This window comes from Telopea speciosissima, chromosome 3 (assembly GCF_018873765.1).
Source record: "Telopea speciosissima isolate NSW1024214 ecotype Mountain lineage chromosome 3, Tspe_v1, whole genome shotgun sequence".
In the NCBI taxonomy this organism is placed as follows: Eukaryota; Viridiplantae; Streptophyta; class Magnoliopsida; order Proteales; family Proteaceae; genus Telopea; species Telopea speciosissima.
In genome coordinates this window covers 70,243,943-70,265,125 of record NC_057918.1, presented here as the reverse complement: position 1 = coordinate 70,265,125, position 21,183 = coordinate 70,243,943, and the positions used below count along the sequence as shown (strand labels likewise).

Sequence of the window (21,183 nt, the reverse complement as noted above, 5' to 3'; positions counted from 1 at the left end):
CCCCTGGGAAGATCAACCAGTTTCCAAGTACAGTTCTTCTCAAGGGCCATCATTTCCTCAAACATGGCTTGCTTCCACTTTGGGTCAGACATGGCCTTAGTGACATTTTTTGGGATGGAAATAAAAGAGAGGGCAGTAGTGAAGGCAACACCTGTAGGAGAAAAGCATCATAGGAAACAAACTGGGCTACAGGATTAGTGCAAGCTCTCTTTCCTTTTCTAGTAGCAATGGGAAGGTCTAAATCAGAAGCAAGAAGAGATCTTACCTGACTGAGGAGGATGTATCTTAGGATGTGGATCCAAAGAGGGCTCTTGGCAGGTCTTCTGTCCTGTATTATGCAAGCCTTCACCTCTTTTGTATTTTTAGTGTGGTAATCTTTCTCATTACCAGAACCATTTTCACCAATAGCCCCTTCTTTTTCATTGCTAGCATCATCACTGGAATGAGTATCAGTATCAACAACCCCTTCTTTGTGTCTCCCAATATCAAACAAAAATGGAGAAGTAGGCAAAGGTGGGAGGAAAGGGATAGAGACAGCCTCTTCATTTCCACTATTCTTCCCCTGAAGAGGGGTGTTGAGAAGAAGCAAAGAAAGGTATAGATTCAAAGAAGGTAACATCTTTTGAGAAAAATCGCCTCCAAGAAGAGGGGTGATAGCACTTATACCCCTTGGTAGAGGAGGAATATCCAAGGAAAATACATTCGAGTGCCTTGGGATCAAGCTTAGACCGAACACATTTGTTGACATTAACATAGCAAACACACCCAAACACCTTGGGAGGAAGAGAGAAAGCAGAAGTCTGAGGAGACAACAAGTCTAAATGGGATTTGGAGCCCAGAAGTTTAGTGGGCATGCGATTGATTAAAAAGGAAGCAGTAAGAAGAGCTTTTGTTGAAAGTTGAAACTATTTCCTCTAAAAGGCCGACCTTGTAGGAAAGGGAGGAAACAATATGTATATCAAACAGGAGTTCTAACACGGCGGACTATCCAAAGGTGGACACGGGTGGATAAATGCATTTTTTAACACCTGCCCACTCCCAGGGGGACTCGATACCGTGACCCCTGCCTGCTCTGGTACCAAGTTGGAACTGCTTCCTCTAAAAGGCCGACCTTGTAGGAAAGGGAGGAAACAATATGTATATCATACAGGAGCTCTACAACGGCGGACTATCTAAAGGGGGACACGGGTGGATAAATAATTTTTTAACACCTGCCCGCTCCCAGGGGAACTCGATACCATGACCCTTGCCTGCTCTGATACCATGTTGGAACCGCTTCCTCTAAAAGGCCGACCTTGTAGGAAAGGGAGGAAACAATATGTATATCAAACAGGAGCTCTAACACGGCGGACTATCCAAAGGTGGACACGGGTGGATAAATGCATTTTTTAACAGCTTCAGAACAAAAGGTTTTTGGAATATGCATGCCAAATAGGAGACTTCTAGTGACTTCCAACAAACGACGATTTTTCCTTTCAGCCACCTCATTCTGTTGAGGGATGTCCACACAAGCAACTTAATGGATAATGCCATTATCAGTAAAAAACTATTGAAGCCCCCCATACATATACTCCCCCCCTTTATCAGAACGAACAATTTGAATGCGAGTACGAAACCGAGTATAAATGAGCTAATAAAATTTTTTAAAGGCATCATAGACCTCAACGAGAGTTGGAGGTCCATCTCCTAAGGTTCCTCTCCATCCAAATGTGGTAGTGTGTAGTGCCAAACACAAGCTTGCCTATAGTGTCGCAGATAGTGCAGCCAGGGAAAGTCATGATCAGCCAGAGCCATTCTCGAGCGAACGGTAGGTGTCTTCTGCTACGAGGCCAGATAAGCGACAGGGCTTCTTTCCAGATGGTAGAGGTAAAGGGGCAAGCGAAAAAAAGGTGGTCAATGTCTTTGAAATCATTCCAACAGAAAATACAAGAAGGGGGGACTGGGATTTTTTGATGAGTGAGGAATGCTTGGGTTGGGAGACAAAGGGTAAGGGTTCTCTAGGCAAGGAAGCTATGGCGAGGGATGTGACCTTTGAACCAGACTAGCTTGTGCCATAGGACAGTGGAGGCTTGGTGCCTAACTAGGTTCCAGGCAGATCTAAAGCTAAAGAGGCCTTTTGTGGAGGGGAGCTAGATAACCTTGTCTGCATGAGCAAAGGGGGAAAGGGGGAGGGGGGGAGGGAATTCTAGATCAGGGATAGGGTGATGGGGAGAGGAGAGGAGGGGGGATCAAGATCCATCAGAGATGATGGAGGAAAGGGAGGCAAACTTGGGAATGCCGGAGGAGTAAATTGCTCTAGCCCTAAAGAAGTTATAGAGAATTCCGATGGGGTGCCAAGGGTCAAGCCAGAGGGAGGTGGAGGACCCATCAACAATGGAAGAAGAAGTGGCTCTAAGAGCCAGAGGGCGAAAGAGGAGGATCTTGCGCCAGACCCAGGAGGAATTAGCAGGGATGGAGACGGTCCAAATGGAGTCATTCTTGAGGAGGTGGGAGTAACCCGCTGGACCCAAATTTAGTCGTGCGTAGAGGAAATTTTCCAAATAAGCTTCAGGATTCCCGCAGTATTGGAGTCCCGGATACGGCGAATTCCAAGGCCTCCTTCGGATTTAGTAAGGCAGAAGGATTTCCAGCTGACAGGGTGAAGGAATCCTCCGGATTCCTTCCCTTTCTAAAGGAAGGCACAAAAGAGGGATTCCATAGTTTTGGTAGTGGCTTTAGGAAGGGCAAAGATGCCGCACCAATAGATGTAAAAAGATTGGAGCACCGATCTGATGCATTCAAGCCTACCAGCATAGGAAAGAAGTCTACCCTTCCAGAGTTGGAGACGCTTTCGAATATTGTCAAGCATGGGGGTGCAATGGGGACTAGAGAGTCTAGCAGGGATAAGGGGGAGGCCTAGGTATTTCACTGGGAGGGAGCACAGAGAAAAGCTTGTGATGCAAAGGAGGGAGTCTTTGACGGGGGTAGAGACACCAGAGAGGAAGAGTTTGGATTTAAGGAGGTTAATGCGGAGGCCAGAGAGACTCTCGAAGAGGTGAAGGGAGGACATGATAGCGGAGATGGAAGAGGGGGAAGCTTTGGAGAAGATCATCCGCAAAGGCCAGGTGGGTGAGATTAAGGTGCTTGCATTTAGGGAGCGGGGAGATAAGGTGAAGGTCGGTTTTGGCTTGGATGCTTCTCGAAAGAACTTCCAGGGCCAAAGAGAAGAGAAAGGGGGAGAGAGGGTATCCCTGGCGAATTCCAACTTTGGAGTGGAAAAAACCAGCGGGGGAACCGTTGACGATAACCGAGAAAGAGGAGAGGAGATACAGGCAAGAATCCAACGGATGAAAGCGGGGGGGAAAGACCATCTCAGAGAGCACATTGCAGATGAAGTCCCATCTAAGGGAATCAAAAGCTTTATGAAGGTTAATCTTCATGAGGGTGGCAGGAGAGTGGGATTTTCGGTCAAAGCCACACACAATTTCAGAGCAGAGGATAATGTTATCCACAATGCTTCTGCCAGCGATGAAGGCAGATTGGTTGGGGCTGACCAGGGATGGGATGACTAGCTGGATTCTGTTTGCCAGGATTTTGGCAATGAACTCATAGAGGAGATTGCAGAGAGAAATGGGTCTAAACTCAGAGAGAGAGGATGCTCCATCTTTTTTAGGGATGAGGCAAAAAAAGTTTGATTGACCTAGGCAAGCTGACTGGGGTTAAAGAAGAAACTGCAGACGACTTTGATGAGGTCATCCTTGATATGGTCCCAGTAACTAAAAAAAAATCCCATGCTGAAACCATCAGGGCCGGGGGCCTTGTTAGATTTATGGTACAAGATAGCCTTGTTAATCTCCTCATCCAAAGGGATAGAAAGGAAAGAGCTAGCCAAGGAGGAGGGGACAAATTTGTTGATGAGGCTAGGAGGGAGGGGAGAGAAAGGGGGGAGAAGGGGGTTGAAAAGGGAGGAGAAGAAGGAAGCAGCCTCAGTCTTAATATCGTGGACAGAGGAAAGGGGGGGGGGATCCATCGCAACCAATGAGCAGGGTGATGGAGTTGGAGCTCAACCTCGCTTTAAGAGAACGATGAAAGAAAGCCGAGTTAGAATCACCCAGCTCCAGCCATTTAATAAGGGATTTCTGGCGGAAAAAGCTTTCTTCCAAGGAGGAAAGGGAGGAGAGCTCTTCAGAAAGCTCTCTCTTCCTCAGCCAGCAAAAGATTGAGCGGATCTAATTGGATGCGGGATTGCACGGAGGCAAGGTCGGAACGGCAGGAGGAAAGACGGGAAGGAAAATTGCCAAAGGTGGCCGAGTTCCAGATTTTGAGGCTGGATTTTGTGATACGGAGCTTCTTGGCGAATGCAATGAGAGGGAGGGAGGGGCAATGGGCGGGGGAGCTCCAAGCTTTAAGAATGGTAGGGAGGTAAAGATGATGAGAGGTACACATGTCGAAGAACTTGAAAGGTTTGGGACCGAAGGACGAATAAAGTTGGATGAGGAGGTAGCAAGGGCTGTGATCAGAAAGGCCTTGGAGAAGGAAGTTAGCATGAGAATGAGGGAAGGTGGAGAGCCATGCTTCATTGATGAGGAAGCGATCCAGCTTGCAAGCAATTCGGTCGTTGCCCCCTACGATTGTGCCAGGTAAGGGGGGTACCTAACTTGCGAAGATCATCAATACCAATATCCTTAATACAATCATTGAAGGCCTTGATGGACTGGAAGTCCGGGGGGCGGCCTCCAATTTTCTCAGATTGGAATCTGACAACATTGAAATCTCCCCCCACCCCCCCAAGGAAGAGAACCAAGCCCAGCCTTAATGAGAGCCAACTCATCCCAAAGGGAGGCACGGTCAGCAACCCGAGGGAAGGCATAGATGATCATGATGTAGAAGGAAATGGGGGAGTTGGGGAGGGAGAGAAGGAGATGAATAAGCTGAGGGGAGGAGTAAGAGATGGAGATGTTAATTTTGGAAGGGTCCCAAAGGATCTAAATACGGCCATTTGGAGAATGGTTGTAATTGGAGATGAATGACTAAGATGGGGCAACGGATGCCGCAATGCGAGATGCGTTCTCAAGCAGGACACGAGTCTCTAAGAGGGCACAGAAAGATGAATGAGAAGATTTGATGAGGTCTCTAATGTCTTGGTGTTTGGCCAGGGAGTTAAGACCCCTGACATTCTAGAAAAAATCGGCAGACATGGAAAACTAGAGGGGGAAGGGCATCGAAGTCCTAGGGGGAACACTCTTGTACCTCCTACGAAAGTAAGCTAGGGTGGGGCGATGGCGGGCAATAACGGTAGCTGCAAGGGAGCTACCAGATCCATAAGGGGGAGCCAAGGGGAGGGGCGAGGGGTTAAATACACATTGATTAGGTACTAAAAGACAGAAACAATTTAAACAAAGTAATGAAACAAAAATAACTCATAAATCATAAGTCATAACCAAGGTTCGAGAACTCGCGAGATCTCGGCGAGTTTCTCGGATTTTTGAAATCTCGAGACGAGATTGCTTGCGAGTCTCAAAAGTGCAATATCTCGGCGAGATCTCGGATCTCGGTTGGATCTTGGTTTCAACCCATTATTTTAACCCACCTACCACTTAAATACCTTACCTAATTGGACAAAACTCGACATATCTCGGCGAGATCTCGGATCTCGGGTCCAGATCTTGGGTTGACCCAAAGTTGAGGCTTCGAGTTGAAAAAAAAAAAATGCACCAACTCGGCGAGATCTCGACTCGTCTCGGTTTTTCCAAGAGTCGAGTTGGCCCCGAGACCCGAGTTTTAGTACCTTGGTCATAACTCATAACTCATAAACTCCATAATAGTCAATAGTTCAATACTCAATAGTCAATAGTCATTAGTCATTAGTCATTACTCAATAGTCAATACACAAAGTCACAAGTTCACAACTAATAAGAGTGCAAGACTCACAAGACTCACAACTGGTATAAAAGTATAAAACAAATCCTAGTAATAATTGCTATGCCTTCTTGGATCGATCCCACTCATGCTCCGCTGGAGTCGACGTCCATTGCTCTCTGTCTGAAGGACATACGTGGACCACGGTATAGTTTGGGAGAAGAAACGAATGTAGCCATCCATAATTGTCATGTAAATGGAGTCAACATACTGAAGGTAACCTATCCTAGGATATGGGTTAGGGTTACCAATCGGTCCAATCTATGAAGAAGAACCATGACTACCCGCTGATCCAGTATGATGTGAAGTATTCGCTGGCAGCAATGTATGGCTTGTGAGTTGGATAGCTAGGGTATGCAAAGATGTCCACAAAAGATGATCCAGTATGTCCCTGGGACTGGGACTGGTAGTCATAGTTCCCTACCCCACTGAACTGCCCATATCCATATCCACCGTGAGGTTGTGATGCACTATAATCCGATGACGATGGAGTGGTATGTGCGCCAAAAGTTGGGGCACGCCAATGCCCACTCGATCCCCCAGCCCTATCACCCATACTCAATCCGCCAACAGAGCTAGATAAGTCATCAATATCCATATAATCAGCCTGTGTCTGTCTACCCCTACGCTTCCTGGTGTATGGTTGTATAAGGGCTTGTGAGGGTATGGGTGCGGGCTCACATGCACCGTGGTCTGTATCTTGTGTGGCATGATCAAATTATGTTTCTCAGGTAAATCAAACTGGCTCTACGGGCACCGTCTGCTCGCCTACCACAATGCTCTCGCATTCCATCAAATGGTTGACCACCACCTCCACCACCATCATCGTCATCATCATCATCATCATAATCATCATCATCATCATCAGAGTCACCATCACCATCACCTCCATCAGTTGCAGTTCCACCAGTATGAGTAGTCGGTGAAGATCTGTCAGTCTGAGTCTAATTCCTACCAGTACCACTTGAGGACCTGGACCAGTCATCATCCTCATCAGCATTGCCACATGTGGGCCGGAATGGTCTGGGTGATGCTTCCCGTGCGTGTATGTGACCCTTGTTAGCCATATAGTCATCAACATCAACACCCATCTCAGAAGCTATCACGGGGTCTGGCCTACCTCCCTCCTCATCCAACACCGGCTCACCTTTATCTCTCACCCAATCCATAATAGGGTCCACATCGTCTGAGCCAACCTGAAAGATATTGGTGAGGTCAATAATGCCCCTTTGTCCCTCATGTCCTATGCGTATGTGTTGCAAATTCAGCCTCAAGTTTTAGTGCACATACACTAAGTCAGATAGACGTTGGGAACCCAATCTGTTGTGCTTCTTGGAGTGGATGAGCCAAAACGTACTCCAGTTCCCCTCACAGCCAGATGCGGAACATGTTTGGGCAAGGACCTTGATTGCTATTCTTCTTAAATTCTCAGCTGATTCCCCATACAACACCCACCATTTAGCTGCATTACAAGTTTACAACAAAAAAAGACGTGTTAAAATTTTCACAAGTGTCAACTTTCAATACATATTTAATTTAAAAGAATAAGATATTGAATTGAGTACCAGCATCACCGCGTGCTTTGCCTTGTACTGCAACATCGGTTCCAAAACTCCCTAATGCATCCCTAAAAATCTTCATCTATACCCATGTGGAAAATTAGTAATGACTCATTACTAATTAGTAATTACTACTTACTAATTATATTCCAAATGAATTATAAGACTCACCTCATTGTTGCATATAGCTTGTAGTTTACCATCTCGTTCCAACTTTTTTACTACTTGTTTCACAGCGTCAATAAGTTGAGTATCCAACCCAAGCCTATTATCATATTGATACTTGGGGTTCAAATAGTATGCTAAAAATTGACATATAGAAATGAGATATTGTCAAATTCATAGGTAATAAGTAATATTACTAACATATGAATTAGTTACATAAACAAAATTACTCACCAGCCTTATGCAGTGGATGCATAAGTTGATTCTCCAAGCGAGCATTGATAATACCCAATAAGTGCTTGCTACTACGAGGAGCCACATTGTAGATACTATCCCTCATCAAGTCAATGGCAGCATATAGGACTGGCATGGTGAGGCCCTTGATAGCGGAGTCTGCTATATGTAGAACTTTAACTACTGGCTCCAAAACTTTCACCACTTTGCCTATCTTTGTCTAGAACTCCTCAGAGAACATGGTTGCCTGTGCTTCACTCCCACTTCGGGTATCGGAACCCTTCCATCCAAACCACTCCTCAGAAGCAAGCATAGATCTCAGCCCGGCTTTCTTTATCTCAAAGCTTTTTAGGGAAATGTAGTTTGTGGCGAATCTAGTGATGCCTGGCCTCACCAAGTCACCCCCACATTTTCCCACAATAGATTTAGTGCGTAGGAGTGGTTGTATACAAAGTTGGTGACTTGTCTTGCACTTTCCACCACAGTCTTCACCAACTTTAACTTCCCCATATCCTTCAGCATTAGATCAATGCAACGGGGCGCACAAGGAGTCCAGAAGAGTTGGTACTTACTGTTATTCATCATCTTCTCATCGTCCGCCTTAAAGTTGCTTCCGTTATCTGTTATAATCTGGACAACGTTCTCTATTCCTACATCTTTTTCAACTACTTCCTTCAACAATCTATAAATGTATTTTGCATCCTTTATCTCTTTGGATGCATCCACAGATTTGAGGAAAACTGTCCTCCCATTACAATAGATCATAAAATTGATGATGGACTTTCTTGTAGGCCTAGTCCAACCATCTGCCATTATAGTTTCCCCATATGTCTCCCACATGCTCCTCATTTCACCAATGTACTCATCAATCTCAGACTTCTGTTGAGGTAAATAAACATTCACTACCTCATTCGGGGTAGGCCCCTTGAACCCTGGGCCAGCCTCTGCAATTGTATCAATCATGGTCTTATAATGGGGGCCTTGTACGGTGTTTGCTGGGATGGTATGGTATAGCATCTACTTAGCTATTGACTCTTTCACTAACCCCTTCATATTCTTCCATGCTCCTTTGATTTTGGGTTGAGTGCTTCCTTTCTTCCTATATAGTTTAGGATCTAAAGCTGATGGTGGTAGTGGTACCGATAGAGGTGTTGGAGCTGCCTTCATACTTTGTGATCTTTTAAATCGAACCTCCAGATGTGCCAGCTCCTCCACTACCCCCTACTTTCATCATACTTTCTGTCTCTGCTGATCATCTCGAAAACTAACTTTACTCCTCGAAACAGACAGTCGAAAGTCCCTAGCCTCCTGTGGTGTGCGTATATCATCAGGCACATAGATGGGGTCATCACTGTCATCATCATCATGATATTCTCCTTCTCCTCCTCCCATTTATCTTGGGCCTTCCCTGCAGTAGTTAGACAAACAAAGGTACCTGTCAAATGGCCTTTCAATCCATGGGAACCAACAGCAAGCGAAACAGACCTCGACCAAATGAGGTAATTATTGCCATCAAGTTTAACAGAGTTGGTCTGGAAGATAGGGAATCCTTCTCACGGTGTACAGAGGACCCTCCTTGTCTAAAAGAAATGGCAGAATTTTCGTCCTCAAACATTGCAGTTTAACAGAGTTGGTCTAGAAGATAGGGAATCCTTCTCACGGTGTACAGAGGACCCTCCTTGTCCAAAAGAAATGGCAGAATTTTCGTCCTCAAACATTGCCGTAGAGAAAGGTAAAAAAAATCACAAGGCTTCACGCAGAGAAGCAGCACATAAAAAAATCTCCAAGATAAGAGGGAGATTTAGCACATAATGGAAGGGGAAAAAAGCCCTTGGTGGGATACACTCACCATCAAGGGAGGCGGAAAAAGAGGGGCAGGGAAAGAGAACCCTGCGGCTGTAGGTGGTTGCGGAAAAAAGAAAGGGAGGCGAAAAATGAAAAAGAGGAAAAAAAAGGGAAAAAAAGTGGGAGAGAGGTGGGGTGGGGCGGTAGGCTCGTGAGAAGAGAGAGAGAGGCGAGAAGGGAGAGAGGAGGATAAAGTGGTGGTGGAGAGGCGGAAGTGGTGGTGGTGTTGCGATCTTGTGAGAGGTGGCTGTTATTGGTTTCTCATGCATGGCATGAAACCCTAGGTCGATTTCTCTTGGCTCTGGATACCATGATGAAATCTTAGAAAAAATGGGAGAGAATGACTTTTGTCAATGAGACACAGGCCAGCTTTATTTATAATGAAGAATAGAAAATTCTAGAATGAGTACAAGACCAAAATACCCCTAATGACAATTATACGCTTGTACCCATATTACAACGAATTTTTATCGTATGTGGTTCCCTGACCGGTGCGGTTCCCTAGTGCCTCTCACAAGAGGAGGGTGAACCCCACCCGGGCAGAGTGTTCGGTCAGGTGCCCCGGGTGGGTCCCACTCCCCTCTTGTGAGAGGCACTAGGGAATCGCATCGGTCAAGGAACCGTAGACGATAACTCCTTCCTTACTCTTCAAGTGTGTGTTAGGCTCCAGAGGGGTATCGGGAGGTTTACAACCAAGCATCCCAGTATCACTCAACAGATCAAGAGTATACTTTCTCTGGGAAAGAGATATACCCTTAGCTGAATAGACAACCTCTATTCCCAAGAAATACCGCAATCGGCTCAAATCTTTGACTTTAAACTTTGTGCCCATATAAGTCTTCATCTTCTGAATTTCTTGTGCATCACTTCCAGTGATCACTATGTCATCTACATAAATGATCAGAATTGTGAAATGCTGTTCTACTCTTTTAACAAACAACGTATGGTCAACATTACTTTGCTGATAGCCATTAGCAACCATGGCTTTATGGAAGCGACCAAACCAGGCCCGGAGGTTTAGGCCATATAAGGCCTTCTTCAACTTGCACACCTTTCCCTGAGAATCTGAGGAAGCAAAACCTAGACGTATCTCCATGTAGACATCTTCTTCCAACTCTCCATGTAAGAATGCATTCTTGACATCGAGTTGTTAGAGATTCCAGCCTTGATTTACAGCACAAGAAATAATCACTCTTACCGTGTTCGTCTTTGCTACAGGTGCAAAGGTCTCTTGGTAATCGATTCCATGGGTTTAGGTAAACCCTTTGGCAACCAACCAGGCTTTGTATCTGTTTACTGACCCATCGGACTTGTGCTTCACTACAAAGACCCATTTGCAACCGATGGTTTTCTTTCCTGGTGGAAGGACCTCCAAATCCCATGTTTTATTTTTCTCCAGGGCATGCATTTCTTCATCCATTGCCTCCTTCCATTTCTGTTCGGCTATTGCTTCTTCCCGTTGTTAGGAATAGAAACGGAATATAAAGAAGAAACAAAGACATGGAATGAAGGAGTTAGGGAGTTATGAGAAACGAAATTGGAAATTAGATGTTGAGTACAACTCCGCTTCGGTTTTCTGATTGCAATAGGTAAATCAAGACTGGGATCAGAATAGGCTTACCAGATGGATGACCAGGACTTGGAGCAGGTGCTGATTGTGTGGGAGCAGTGGTGGTGGTCTCTTTGTGCCAAGTTCCACGAGGAGGGAAGTATGTTCCACGAGAAAAAGTCTTCAACTCTTTTGGTTCTCCAGACTCCCCCTGAATTATAGGCTGCCCATTTTGTCCTAGTTCTTGTTCTTGACTAGTGATTCCATCTTCTAATTCGACAGACACAACTTCTATGGTAGGCACATGTACATCCAATGGAGCTATCAGAGGTACATCTTCATCACTTGAAATCTCCCCTGAAGAGGTACCGACGGTGTAAAATATGCTTCTGATTCCCGAAAGACCACATCCATGGTCACAAAGAGCTTCCTTGTAGGAGGGTGATAACATTTATACCCTTTCTGGGTAGCTGAATATCCAAGAAAAATACACCGAAGGCCTTTGGGATCAAACTTCCCATGAGAATGGTGGTTTCTAGCGAAGACCACACATCCAAAAATTTTTTGTGGAACCACGAAGTGGATGATCCTAATAAAACATCCAAGGGGCAGCGACCAATTAAGAACCGTAAAGGTAGCTGATTAATCAGATATGTGGCTGCAAGAATGGCTTCGCCCCAAAACTGGGGAGGAACATTCATGGCAAACATAAGGGAGCGTGCCACCTCCAATAAATGTCTGTTCTTGCGTTCGGCCACTCCATTCTGGGTTGGAGTATCGCTGCAAGAAGTCTGATGAATAATACTATGAGTGTCCAAATATGTGCGAAAGGCTCCATCCATGTACTCCTTGCCATTGTCAGATCGTATAATTTTCACCTTTGCATCAAACTGTGTTTAAACCATTTTGTGAAACAAACGGAAACATGCAAACACATCACTCTTGCTAAGCATCAGATATACCCAAGTAGTACGGCTATAGAAATCAATAAATGTGACAAACCATCTAAAGCCAGATATAGACACAACGAGCAGGTCCCCATACATCAGAATGTATTAAACCAAAAGGAGTCACACTACGACTATTACGAATAGGATAAACATTCCAAGTTTGCTTAGCAAGAATGCAAGCATCACATGAAAAATTGTTTGGATTACACTATTTGAATAAACTAGGAAATAAAGTAGATAAGACACTCAAAGGTAGATGCCCCAAAAGGCGATGCCACTTATTTAATTCAAGCAATCAGAAGTAGAATCAGTAGATAAGGCCTGAGATGTCAGTGCTGTCGGCGAACTATCAAGCACGTACAAACCACCAACCACCTTACCACATGCAATCGTACGACCTGTTAGGAACAAACAATGAGTGGGAAAAAATATTACCTTGCAGTTCAAGTCCCTAGTGATACTACTAATGGACAGTAAATTAGTAGAGAATATAGGAACATGGAGCACAGAAGAGAGACAAAGAGAAGAGGTGCACTGAACAGGTCCCTTACCCGAGATTGGGGAAAGAGACCCATCAGCAGCACGGACTTTGTTATGACCAGATAAAGGAAAATATTTGAGAAAAAATGAAGAAGAACCTATCATATGGTCGGTTGCACCAAAATCAATGACCCAAGATTCGGGTATGATCGAGGTACAATTCCCACCAAATGAAATACCTGTAGAAGAAGTGGTAGAAGAATCGGATGGCAGGGAAATGGCCAAGGCAGCCAAAGAGGGAGACCCAGAAGAAGAAGATGCATCCAACCGTGTCATCATATTCCGGAGATTCTGAAGTTCTTCCACAACTTGGGAAAGAGAATGATCAGGGGGCTGCTCATTAGTAGATGCTTGATTTGCACGGGCATTATTGGAACGATTGGAGCCAACTCTCCCACACCCACGGGTATCTGCAGGGCGACCATGAAGCTTCCAGCATCGGTCCTTGGTATGCCACTCCTTCCCACAATAATCACATTTAATAGGAGGACAATCACCGCCAGGAGGGCGGGAAGAATTCCCATGGGAAGGAGTCGAAGACCAAGAAATAAGAGCCGGGCGCTCCTGAGTGACAGGAGTAACCATTGCAGTCCGACGGCTATCTTAGGCTGCAAGAATTGCAAAAGCTTGCTCAAGTATTGGTAGAGGATCATGATTCAAATTATTTGCCCGAATCGGATCAAACTCGATATTAAGACCGGCCAAAAAATAAAAAACCCTGTAAGCCATCTTCCCACTTCCAGAAAGCAGTAGCATCAACATCACAGGTTGCAGTGAAGGTCCCCAAGAAATCAAGTTGTTGCCACATCGTGCACATTTTATTAGAATACTAAGAGAGGATCAACTCCAACTGCTTGGTCGAGTAGATTTTCTGACAGAGTTCATAACACTGGGCGGCATTGCCCACTTGAGAGTAGGTGTCTTGGGCTGTCTTCCAGATCTTGGCAGCCGAGTCAAGTAGAAGGTAGCGTCTAGCAATCTCTTGGTCCATGGAATTCACCAGATATGACATGACCAAGAAATTAAAATTCATCCACCTATATTGGGCAGGACCAGCATCAGTAGGCCTGACAGAGGTTCCGGTGATGTAGCCAGAGAGACCACGGGAACTGATAGCAAACAAACAAGAACGAGACCACAACAGGTAATTGGCTCCATTTAATTTAATAGGGCTGGGTGAAAATGGAACAAAATCACGCTGTGATGTGCCATCAAGGCCAGAGGACGCCGATGTGATCTCAGAATCTTCAAGCATGGTGGCTGGTCAAAGAGAGAGTCTCAATAACAGAGAAAAAAAATCGCAGAAAAATATTACTGCATAAGCAGCATAAGCAGGAAAAAAAAATTACTGCATAGAAAGAGCCCTTGGTGGAAGTCAACTCACCACCAAGGGGGGGGGGGAAATAACGGCAAAGGGAACTAGTGAAACCGCAAGGAGGGAAGAAGGTTGCGGGAGACGAGAGGGACAGCGGAAAGCTGGGAAGGTGTTGGCGGAAGTTGCGGGCTGGCGGAGGAGGTGGAAGAACTGGGGAGGTAGTGGAAGGTCTGGTAGAGGCGGCGGAAGGGCTGGTGAAGGCTAGCGGAGGTGGTGCAGGCCGGCGGAAGTGGAGTGGAGGATGGGTGGTGCCGCTGCTAGATCGATATCACGAAAGAGAGAAAGGAAAAAGAAAAAAAGAGAAAAAAAAGGAAAAATTATGTCCCATTATTCTCAAATGATTTTGGCTCTGATGCCATGTAGAAATCCGTGAATACTGGCTTGAGTCTGAGTGACTATAGACAACCTTTATTTATAATATGAGAAAGAATGTTCTGCAATAGGTACAAGGACAATATTACCCCTATGACAATTTTACCCTTGAACCCATATTACAACTAATATAAATAAAGGGCTTGGTGATCCTATTGATCACTCAAGCATTCAGTTCTAAGGGCTGTTAACAGTAAGAAACCTCATCCTTTGTATATAATCAATTGAATGCACATGTCTAATTGTACTTTGTTATCATTTTTATACATGATATATTTTACTTATTATTTATAGTGTTTTATGCTTCAAAATTGTATTTTGCATATATCCTAAGCATTTCCATAAATTTCTCGACCATTTCCATATGTATCTTACATTTCTCTGATACAATATGATGCATCTCTTAAAATCACCCTCCCAATATGATACCCAATATTGATACTTTAAACCTTGCGTTTAGGAACCCATTTTCCAAAACAACCAGGATCTTCTAAAATTTTATTCAGATGTTGCATCTGGTTAACTAATCTGAATTTCAAAATTACCAAGAACAAGAACATTTACGTACAATGTATCCATGTATAGCTAATCATGTTAGAGTTTATATGTTGTAAGGGTATTTTAGGGACTAGTTAGTTTACTAGTTGCCTTATGTTGTAATTCTCTTTTTTCCCTTTTACCACCCTAGGGAGGAGTATGTAATTTGTTCTATTCTCATTAATGAAGTAATATAGGTGTGTGAGAGACATTCTCTTTGATACAACTTTTCCACCGAATTCTCTTTCTCTCCATTTCTTCATCTTCTTCTTCTCTTCTTCTTCTATCTTCTTCTTCTTTCTTACCTTACATCCATTACCTAAATCTCAACTTGGTATCAGAGCGCTCTCCGTTTCTGGTTTGAGAGTCGTCCTACAAGCTCTCTACCTCCTTTCCCTCTCTTTGGAACCCTAGGTTACAAAGGGGTTCCAAGGAAGAGGCTGATATGTGAAAACTTTGAAGAAATCATGCCATATCTCTTGATGAAGCCTATGGAAGCACTAAGATAGGTCTTCATGTGAAGACTTGGCTGTTTGAAGCCCAAATCAATGAAAGACAACCCAGAATACTGTTCACAGAACAGTAACCCGAGAAATTACTGTTCCTTTTTCTGAAACAGCCCTGTTCTCCCTCATCTTGGCTTTGTTGAAACTTGGACCTTGCCCATTGGAGTCGCCCTAGGGCCCCCTTTCAAGCCCCCAAAACATTGGTTACAAAGGAGGAAAGCCCAAGGTCTGCAACTCACTTTTTATGCTGCTGCTACAGTAACTCCGCCTGTTCTGGGAAGTTTTTCTTGTTTCTCCTTCATCCAAGGTCTGTTGGAGATGAAATCAGGTCCTGTGGAGTCGCCTTGGAGTCTACTTTCAAGCCTATATAGGCTCAACTGGTGATATCTAGCCCTCTTTCTCTGCTACTCCAAACTATGATGCTCTATAATGCTGCCAGTTGTTGAAATAATGACTGTTTTGTGATATACTACTGTATTGAACCTATTTGATGGGTTTTATTTGCTGAGTTATATTGTTTCAAGATTATGGGTTGTTTTATAATGGATAGAAGGTGCTATTGGTGAAGAAGGGAGCTACCAACCTAGATGGTATGTGATACTTTCAGCTGCTTGGTGTTGGTGAGGTGTGTTGTTTGAGTCTCTCGTGTTGTTGTATGATGCCATTACACTTTGAAGCATATGGTGGAATTGGATATTGTTGAAGTATTAGCTTGGTTTGCTACCTGGACTGCAATTACCAGTGTTTGAAAATTTCTTTTTGGGTTGAGAATATACTCCCCATTGGATTTGAGTATCATTTCCTTTTCTTTGTTCATTCCTACATTATGTCAGCTCTTGGTGGAAGAGGCCAGGGTCCAACCCAAGAAAATGACAGAGATAGGTTCCACTGTGACCACTGTGGGAAATTTGGACATACGCGAGAGAGATGTTGGACACTTTATGGTTATCTCCCTGGTATACCAGGCAGCAGAAGAGGGGGGGCCAGAGCATGCACCTTGTTGACTGAGGATACACCTATGCGACCTCCATATGGACTACAGATAGACACTGGTGTACTGCCAGCTTCCACTTTACAGGCTTCTACATTTGGCTCTTCTACTACCTCTATGTGGGTCATTGACTCTGGAACCACTGACCATATGACCGGCATATCTTAGTGTTATGACTCTTATTCTACCTATTATGGTCAGGAAAAGGTTAGAGTTGTTGATGGTTCCTATTCTTCCATTTCTGGTAAAGGTAGTGTCCGTGTTACTTCATCTCTCTCTCTTGACTCTGTTCTACATGTTCCTCAGTTTCATACTAATCTCCTATTTGTGAGCCATCTAACCAAATCCTTGAATTGCTCTATTATTTTCTTTCCATCTCATTGTGTTTTTCAGGATTTGGTGACAAAGAGGGTAATTGGCAGAGGCCGTGAAGAAAAGGGGCTCTACCTTCTTGATACAGGTCCATCTTCTCTTATGATTGCTCAGTCATATGTATGTAGGCATAATGACAATAGTAATGTTGACTCTGTTATGTTGTGGCATCACCGTTTGGGTCACCCTTCTTTTGGTATTATGAGGGCAAAATTACCCCACCTGTTTTCTTCCATTCCTTCTTCCCATGTGTTTAAGTGTGAACCCTGTTTATTTGCCAAACATTGTCGTTCTCCTTATCCTTATCATGGTCATAGATCTGATGTTCCTTTCCATATTGTGCACTCTGATGTTTGGGGACCATCTCCCACTACTTCTCTGTTTGGCTATCGTTATTTTGTTTCCTTTGTTGACGACTATTCCAGGTCCACTTGGACCTACTTGATGAAACAAAAAAAGTGGTGTTTATGATGCTTTTAAAAATTTTTATCAGCTCATTTGTACCCAGTTTCATACTCGCATTCAAATTGTTCGTTCTGATAAAGGGGGGGAGTATATGTATGGGGGGCTTCAACAGTTTTTTACTGATCATGGCATTATCCATCAAGTTGCCTGTGTTGACACCCCTCAACAGAATGGGGTGGCAGAAAGGAAAAATCGCCATCTGTTGGAAATCACTAGGAGTCTCCTGTTTGCCATGCATGTTCTTAAGACTTTTTGGTCTGCAGCCCTTCTTACTGCTGCCTTTTTAATCAATCCCATGCCCTCTAAACTTCTTGGCTCCAAATCCCCTATAGACTTGTTGTCTCCTCAGACTTCTGCTTTCTCTCTTCCTCCTAAGGTGTTTGGGTGTGTCTGCTATGTCCATGTCAATAAATGTGCTCGGACCAAGCTTGACCCCAAAGCACTCAAATATATTTTTCTTGGATACTCCTCCTTTACCAAGGGGTATAAGTGCTACCATCCTTCTTCTAGAAGGACATTTCTCTCCAAAGATGTTACCTTCTTTGAATCTATTCCTTTCTTTACTTCTTCTCATCATCCTCTTCAGGGGGAGAATAGTGGAAATGAAGAGGCTGCTTCTATCCCTTTCTATCCACCTTTGCCTACTCCGTTTCTGTTTGATATTGGGAAACACAAAGAAGGGGCTGTTGTTGATACTGATACTCATTTAGGTGATGATGCTAGCAATAAAACAGAAGGGGCTGTTGTTGATACTGATACTCATTTAGGTGATGATGCTAGCAATAAAACAGAAGGGGCTGTTGTTGTTGAAAATGGTTTTGGTAATCAGAAAGATTACCACATTACATACAAAAGAGGTGAAGGCTTGCATAATACAGGACAGAAGACCTGCCAAGAGCCCTCTTTGGATCCTCATCCTAAGCTCCACCGACCTCATTCAGGTGATATCCCTTCTCCTCCCTCTGATTTAGACCTTCCGATTGCTGTTAGAAAAGGAAAGAGAGCTTGTACTAACCCTATTTCCCAATTTGTTTCCTATGATGCTCTCTCTCCCACAAGTCTTGCTTTCACTATTGCTCTTTCTTCTTATTCCATTCCCAGGAATCTCACTGAAGCTATGTCTGACCCAAAGTGGAAGCAAGCCATGTCTGAGGAAATGATGGCTCTTGAGAAGAATGGTACTTGGAAATTAGTAGATCTTCCCAGGGGAAGAGTCCCAGTCGGATGCAGGTGGGTATATACAATCAAGCATAGGTCTGATGGTGCAGTTGAGAGGTACAAAGCAAGATTGGTAGCCAAAGGTTATAGTCAAGTGTATGGGATTGATTATTAGGAGACATTTGCTCCTGTAGCTAAACACAATTCTATTCGGGCTCTCTTATCATTGGCAGCCAATAGGGATTGGCCCCTATTCCAGTTGCATGTGAAAAATGCGTTCCTCCATGGTGACTTAGAGGAGGAAGTATACATGCAGCCTCCTCCTGGCTTCAAGTTCCCTTTAGCTGAAGGCAAGGTGTGTCTCCTCAAGAAGGCTTTATATGGTCTCAAACAATCTCCAAAAGCATGGTTTGAGAGGTTCAGGCAGGCTATTCTGAAGAATGGATACTCTCAAAGTCAAGCTGACCATACTTTATTTACTCGGAGTGGTAATGGTACCATTACAGCCCTTATAGTCTATGTTAATGACATTATTGTGACTGGTAATGACAGTGTTGAGTTAGCTAGACTGAAGTCCTACTTGGCTCAACAGTTTGAGATTAAAGATTTGGGTCCCTTGAGGTATTTTTTGGGAATTGAAGTGTCACGGTCCAAGAAAGGCATCAACATATGTCAAAGGAAGTTTGTTCTTAACTTGTTAAAAGAGACAAGGATGTTGGGCTGCAAACCAGCAAGTTCTCCTATTGAGCAAAATCACGAACTAGGAGAAGATTGTGGTCCCCCTCTAGTTGATGTAGGGAAGTACCAGAGATTAGTGGGGAAACTCATCTACCTATCTATGACTCACCCAGATATTTCTTATGCAGTGGGAGTTGTGAGTCAGTTTATGCATGCCCCCAAGAGTGGGCACTTGGATGCTGTATACCGTATACTTAGATACTTGAAGTCCTCCTCAAGGAATGGACTATTGTATGCCAGGCATGATCACCTGAGGATAGAGGGCTTTACAGATACTGATTGGGCTGGATCCATCTCAGACAGAAGATCTACTTCTGATTATTGCACATTTGTTGGTGGTAATTTTGTTACATGGAGAAGCAAGAAACAACCTGTTGTAGCTAGATCCAGTGCAGAGGCAGAATTTAGGGCAATGGCACATGGAGTTTTTGAACTTATATGGCTGAAGCGATTAGTTCAAGAGTTAGGGTTTGCTGCAAATGATACTATACGGCTCTATTGTGACAACAAGGCAGCTATAAGCATTGCTCACAATCCGGTACAACACGATAGAACTAAGCACATCGAAGTGGACCGGCATTTCATCAAGGAGAAAATAGACTCCGGCTGTATTTGCACTCCTTTTGTGAAGACAGGTGATCAATTGGCGGACATCTTTACCAAAGGGCTTTCTTCTCTCCAGTTTGGTACCCTATTATGCAAGCTGGGAATGCATGATATTTATTCTCCAGCTTGAGGGGGAGTGTTAGAGTTTATATGTTGTAAGGGTATTTTAGGGACTAGTTAGTTTACTAGTTGCCTTATGTTGTAATTCTCTTTTTTCCCTTTTACCTCCCTAGGGAGGAGTATGTAATTTGTTCTATTCTCATTAGTGAAGTAATATAGGTGTGTGAGAGACATTCTCTTTGACACACAACTTTTCCACCGAATTCTCTTTCTCTCCATTTCTTCATCTTCTTCTTCTTCTCTTCTTATTCTATCTTCTTCTTCTTTCTTACCTTACATCCATTACCTAAATCTCAACTAATCATCCAAATTGAAATTATATCGAGTACAATCAATTATAAAAAGAAACCACATTACACAGTTGAAACATACGAGCTGATGCACTTCCACTTTGACAGGAATGAACTGCCTCTTTCCTTGGCTCATATTCTTTGGGGAATTGCCCCTCCAAGAAATGATCAAGCTCCAAACATACTTTTGGCAACCCTTTTGGATGGATACTTTGACAAACTTGACATCTAAGCAATTCAACCCCAAGAGTAGCAACACAGGATTCACAATATACTGCAGAGAAAGAAACATCAAAATGAGCACACACTAATTTGGATTTCCCAATGCTGCATTTCGTGATAGTAGTTTCCATGACAAATTACAATTCAAAAGAATACCATGGCCACAGTTAAGAACTACAGGTCGAAAGAGCAGTTTCTTGCACGCAGCACATAATAAATCAGAGACCAAAACCTGCTTGCAAGTTGCAGTTCGATTTTGTTCATTTTCTTCACCAGCTAGCTTTTTAGTGGTTTCGGTGTCCCATTCAGAAGTGTTACCACTGATGGTTGTGGAAAAACTGTCCGAGTAGACGTCTGTCTGAGAACTGGTGGAAGAATGTGAAGGATAACTGAGGAGATACAGTTCTTTATTAATTTGTGTTCTGCTAAAATGGTCATCAATCTGAGGAGAGAAGTCGCCGGTTTTCTTTTCTTCTTCTGCAATGTTCAAAGACTGATGATATAAATTATAGAGTGCCATTAAAACTAAGTAATCAAACGCAACTATAAATTACAATTTCAATAGAACTAAAACATCATATGTTTCATAAAAAGTACTCTTGGTGGTATGGTAGTGATTAGTAAGACAGAATTAATGGATGACCAACCTACTTATGCTTTTTCTTTCAACCAAATTTACATAGCTTCAGTA

General features: G+C 43.7%; 1 protein-coding gene across 2 annotated transcripts in view; it reads right to left on the bottom strand.

Annotated features, from left to right (window-relative positions):
• The window catches only part of LOC122656367 (E3 ubiquitin-protein ligase PRT1-like), a 76,646-nt gene that overhangs the window by 30,721 nt on the left and 24,742 nt on the right, over nucleotides 1–21,183 (bottom strand). For both annotated transcript variants that reach the window (XM_043850850.1, XM_043850849.1), the window contains exons 3-4: nucleotides 20,649–20,969; nucleotides 20,353–20,544 (exon numbers count right to left, since the gene is read on the bottom strand). In XM_043850850.1, coding sequence (XP_043706785.1) covers nucleotides 20,353–20,544; nucleotides 20,649–20,969 — 513 coding nt within the window. The remainder of the gene's footprint in view (nucleotides 1–20,352; nucleotides 20,545–20,648; nucleotides 20,970–21,183) is intronic.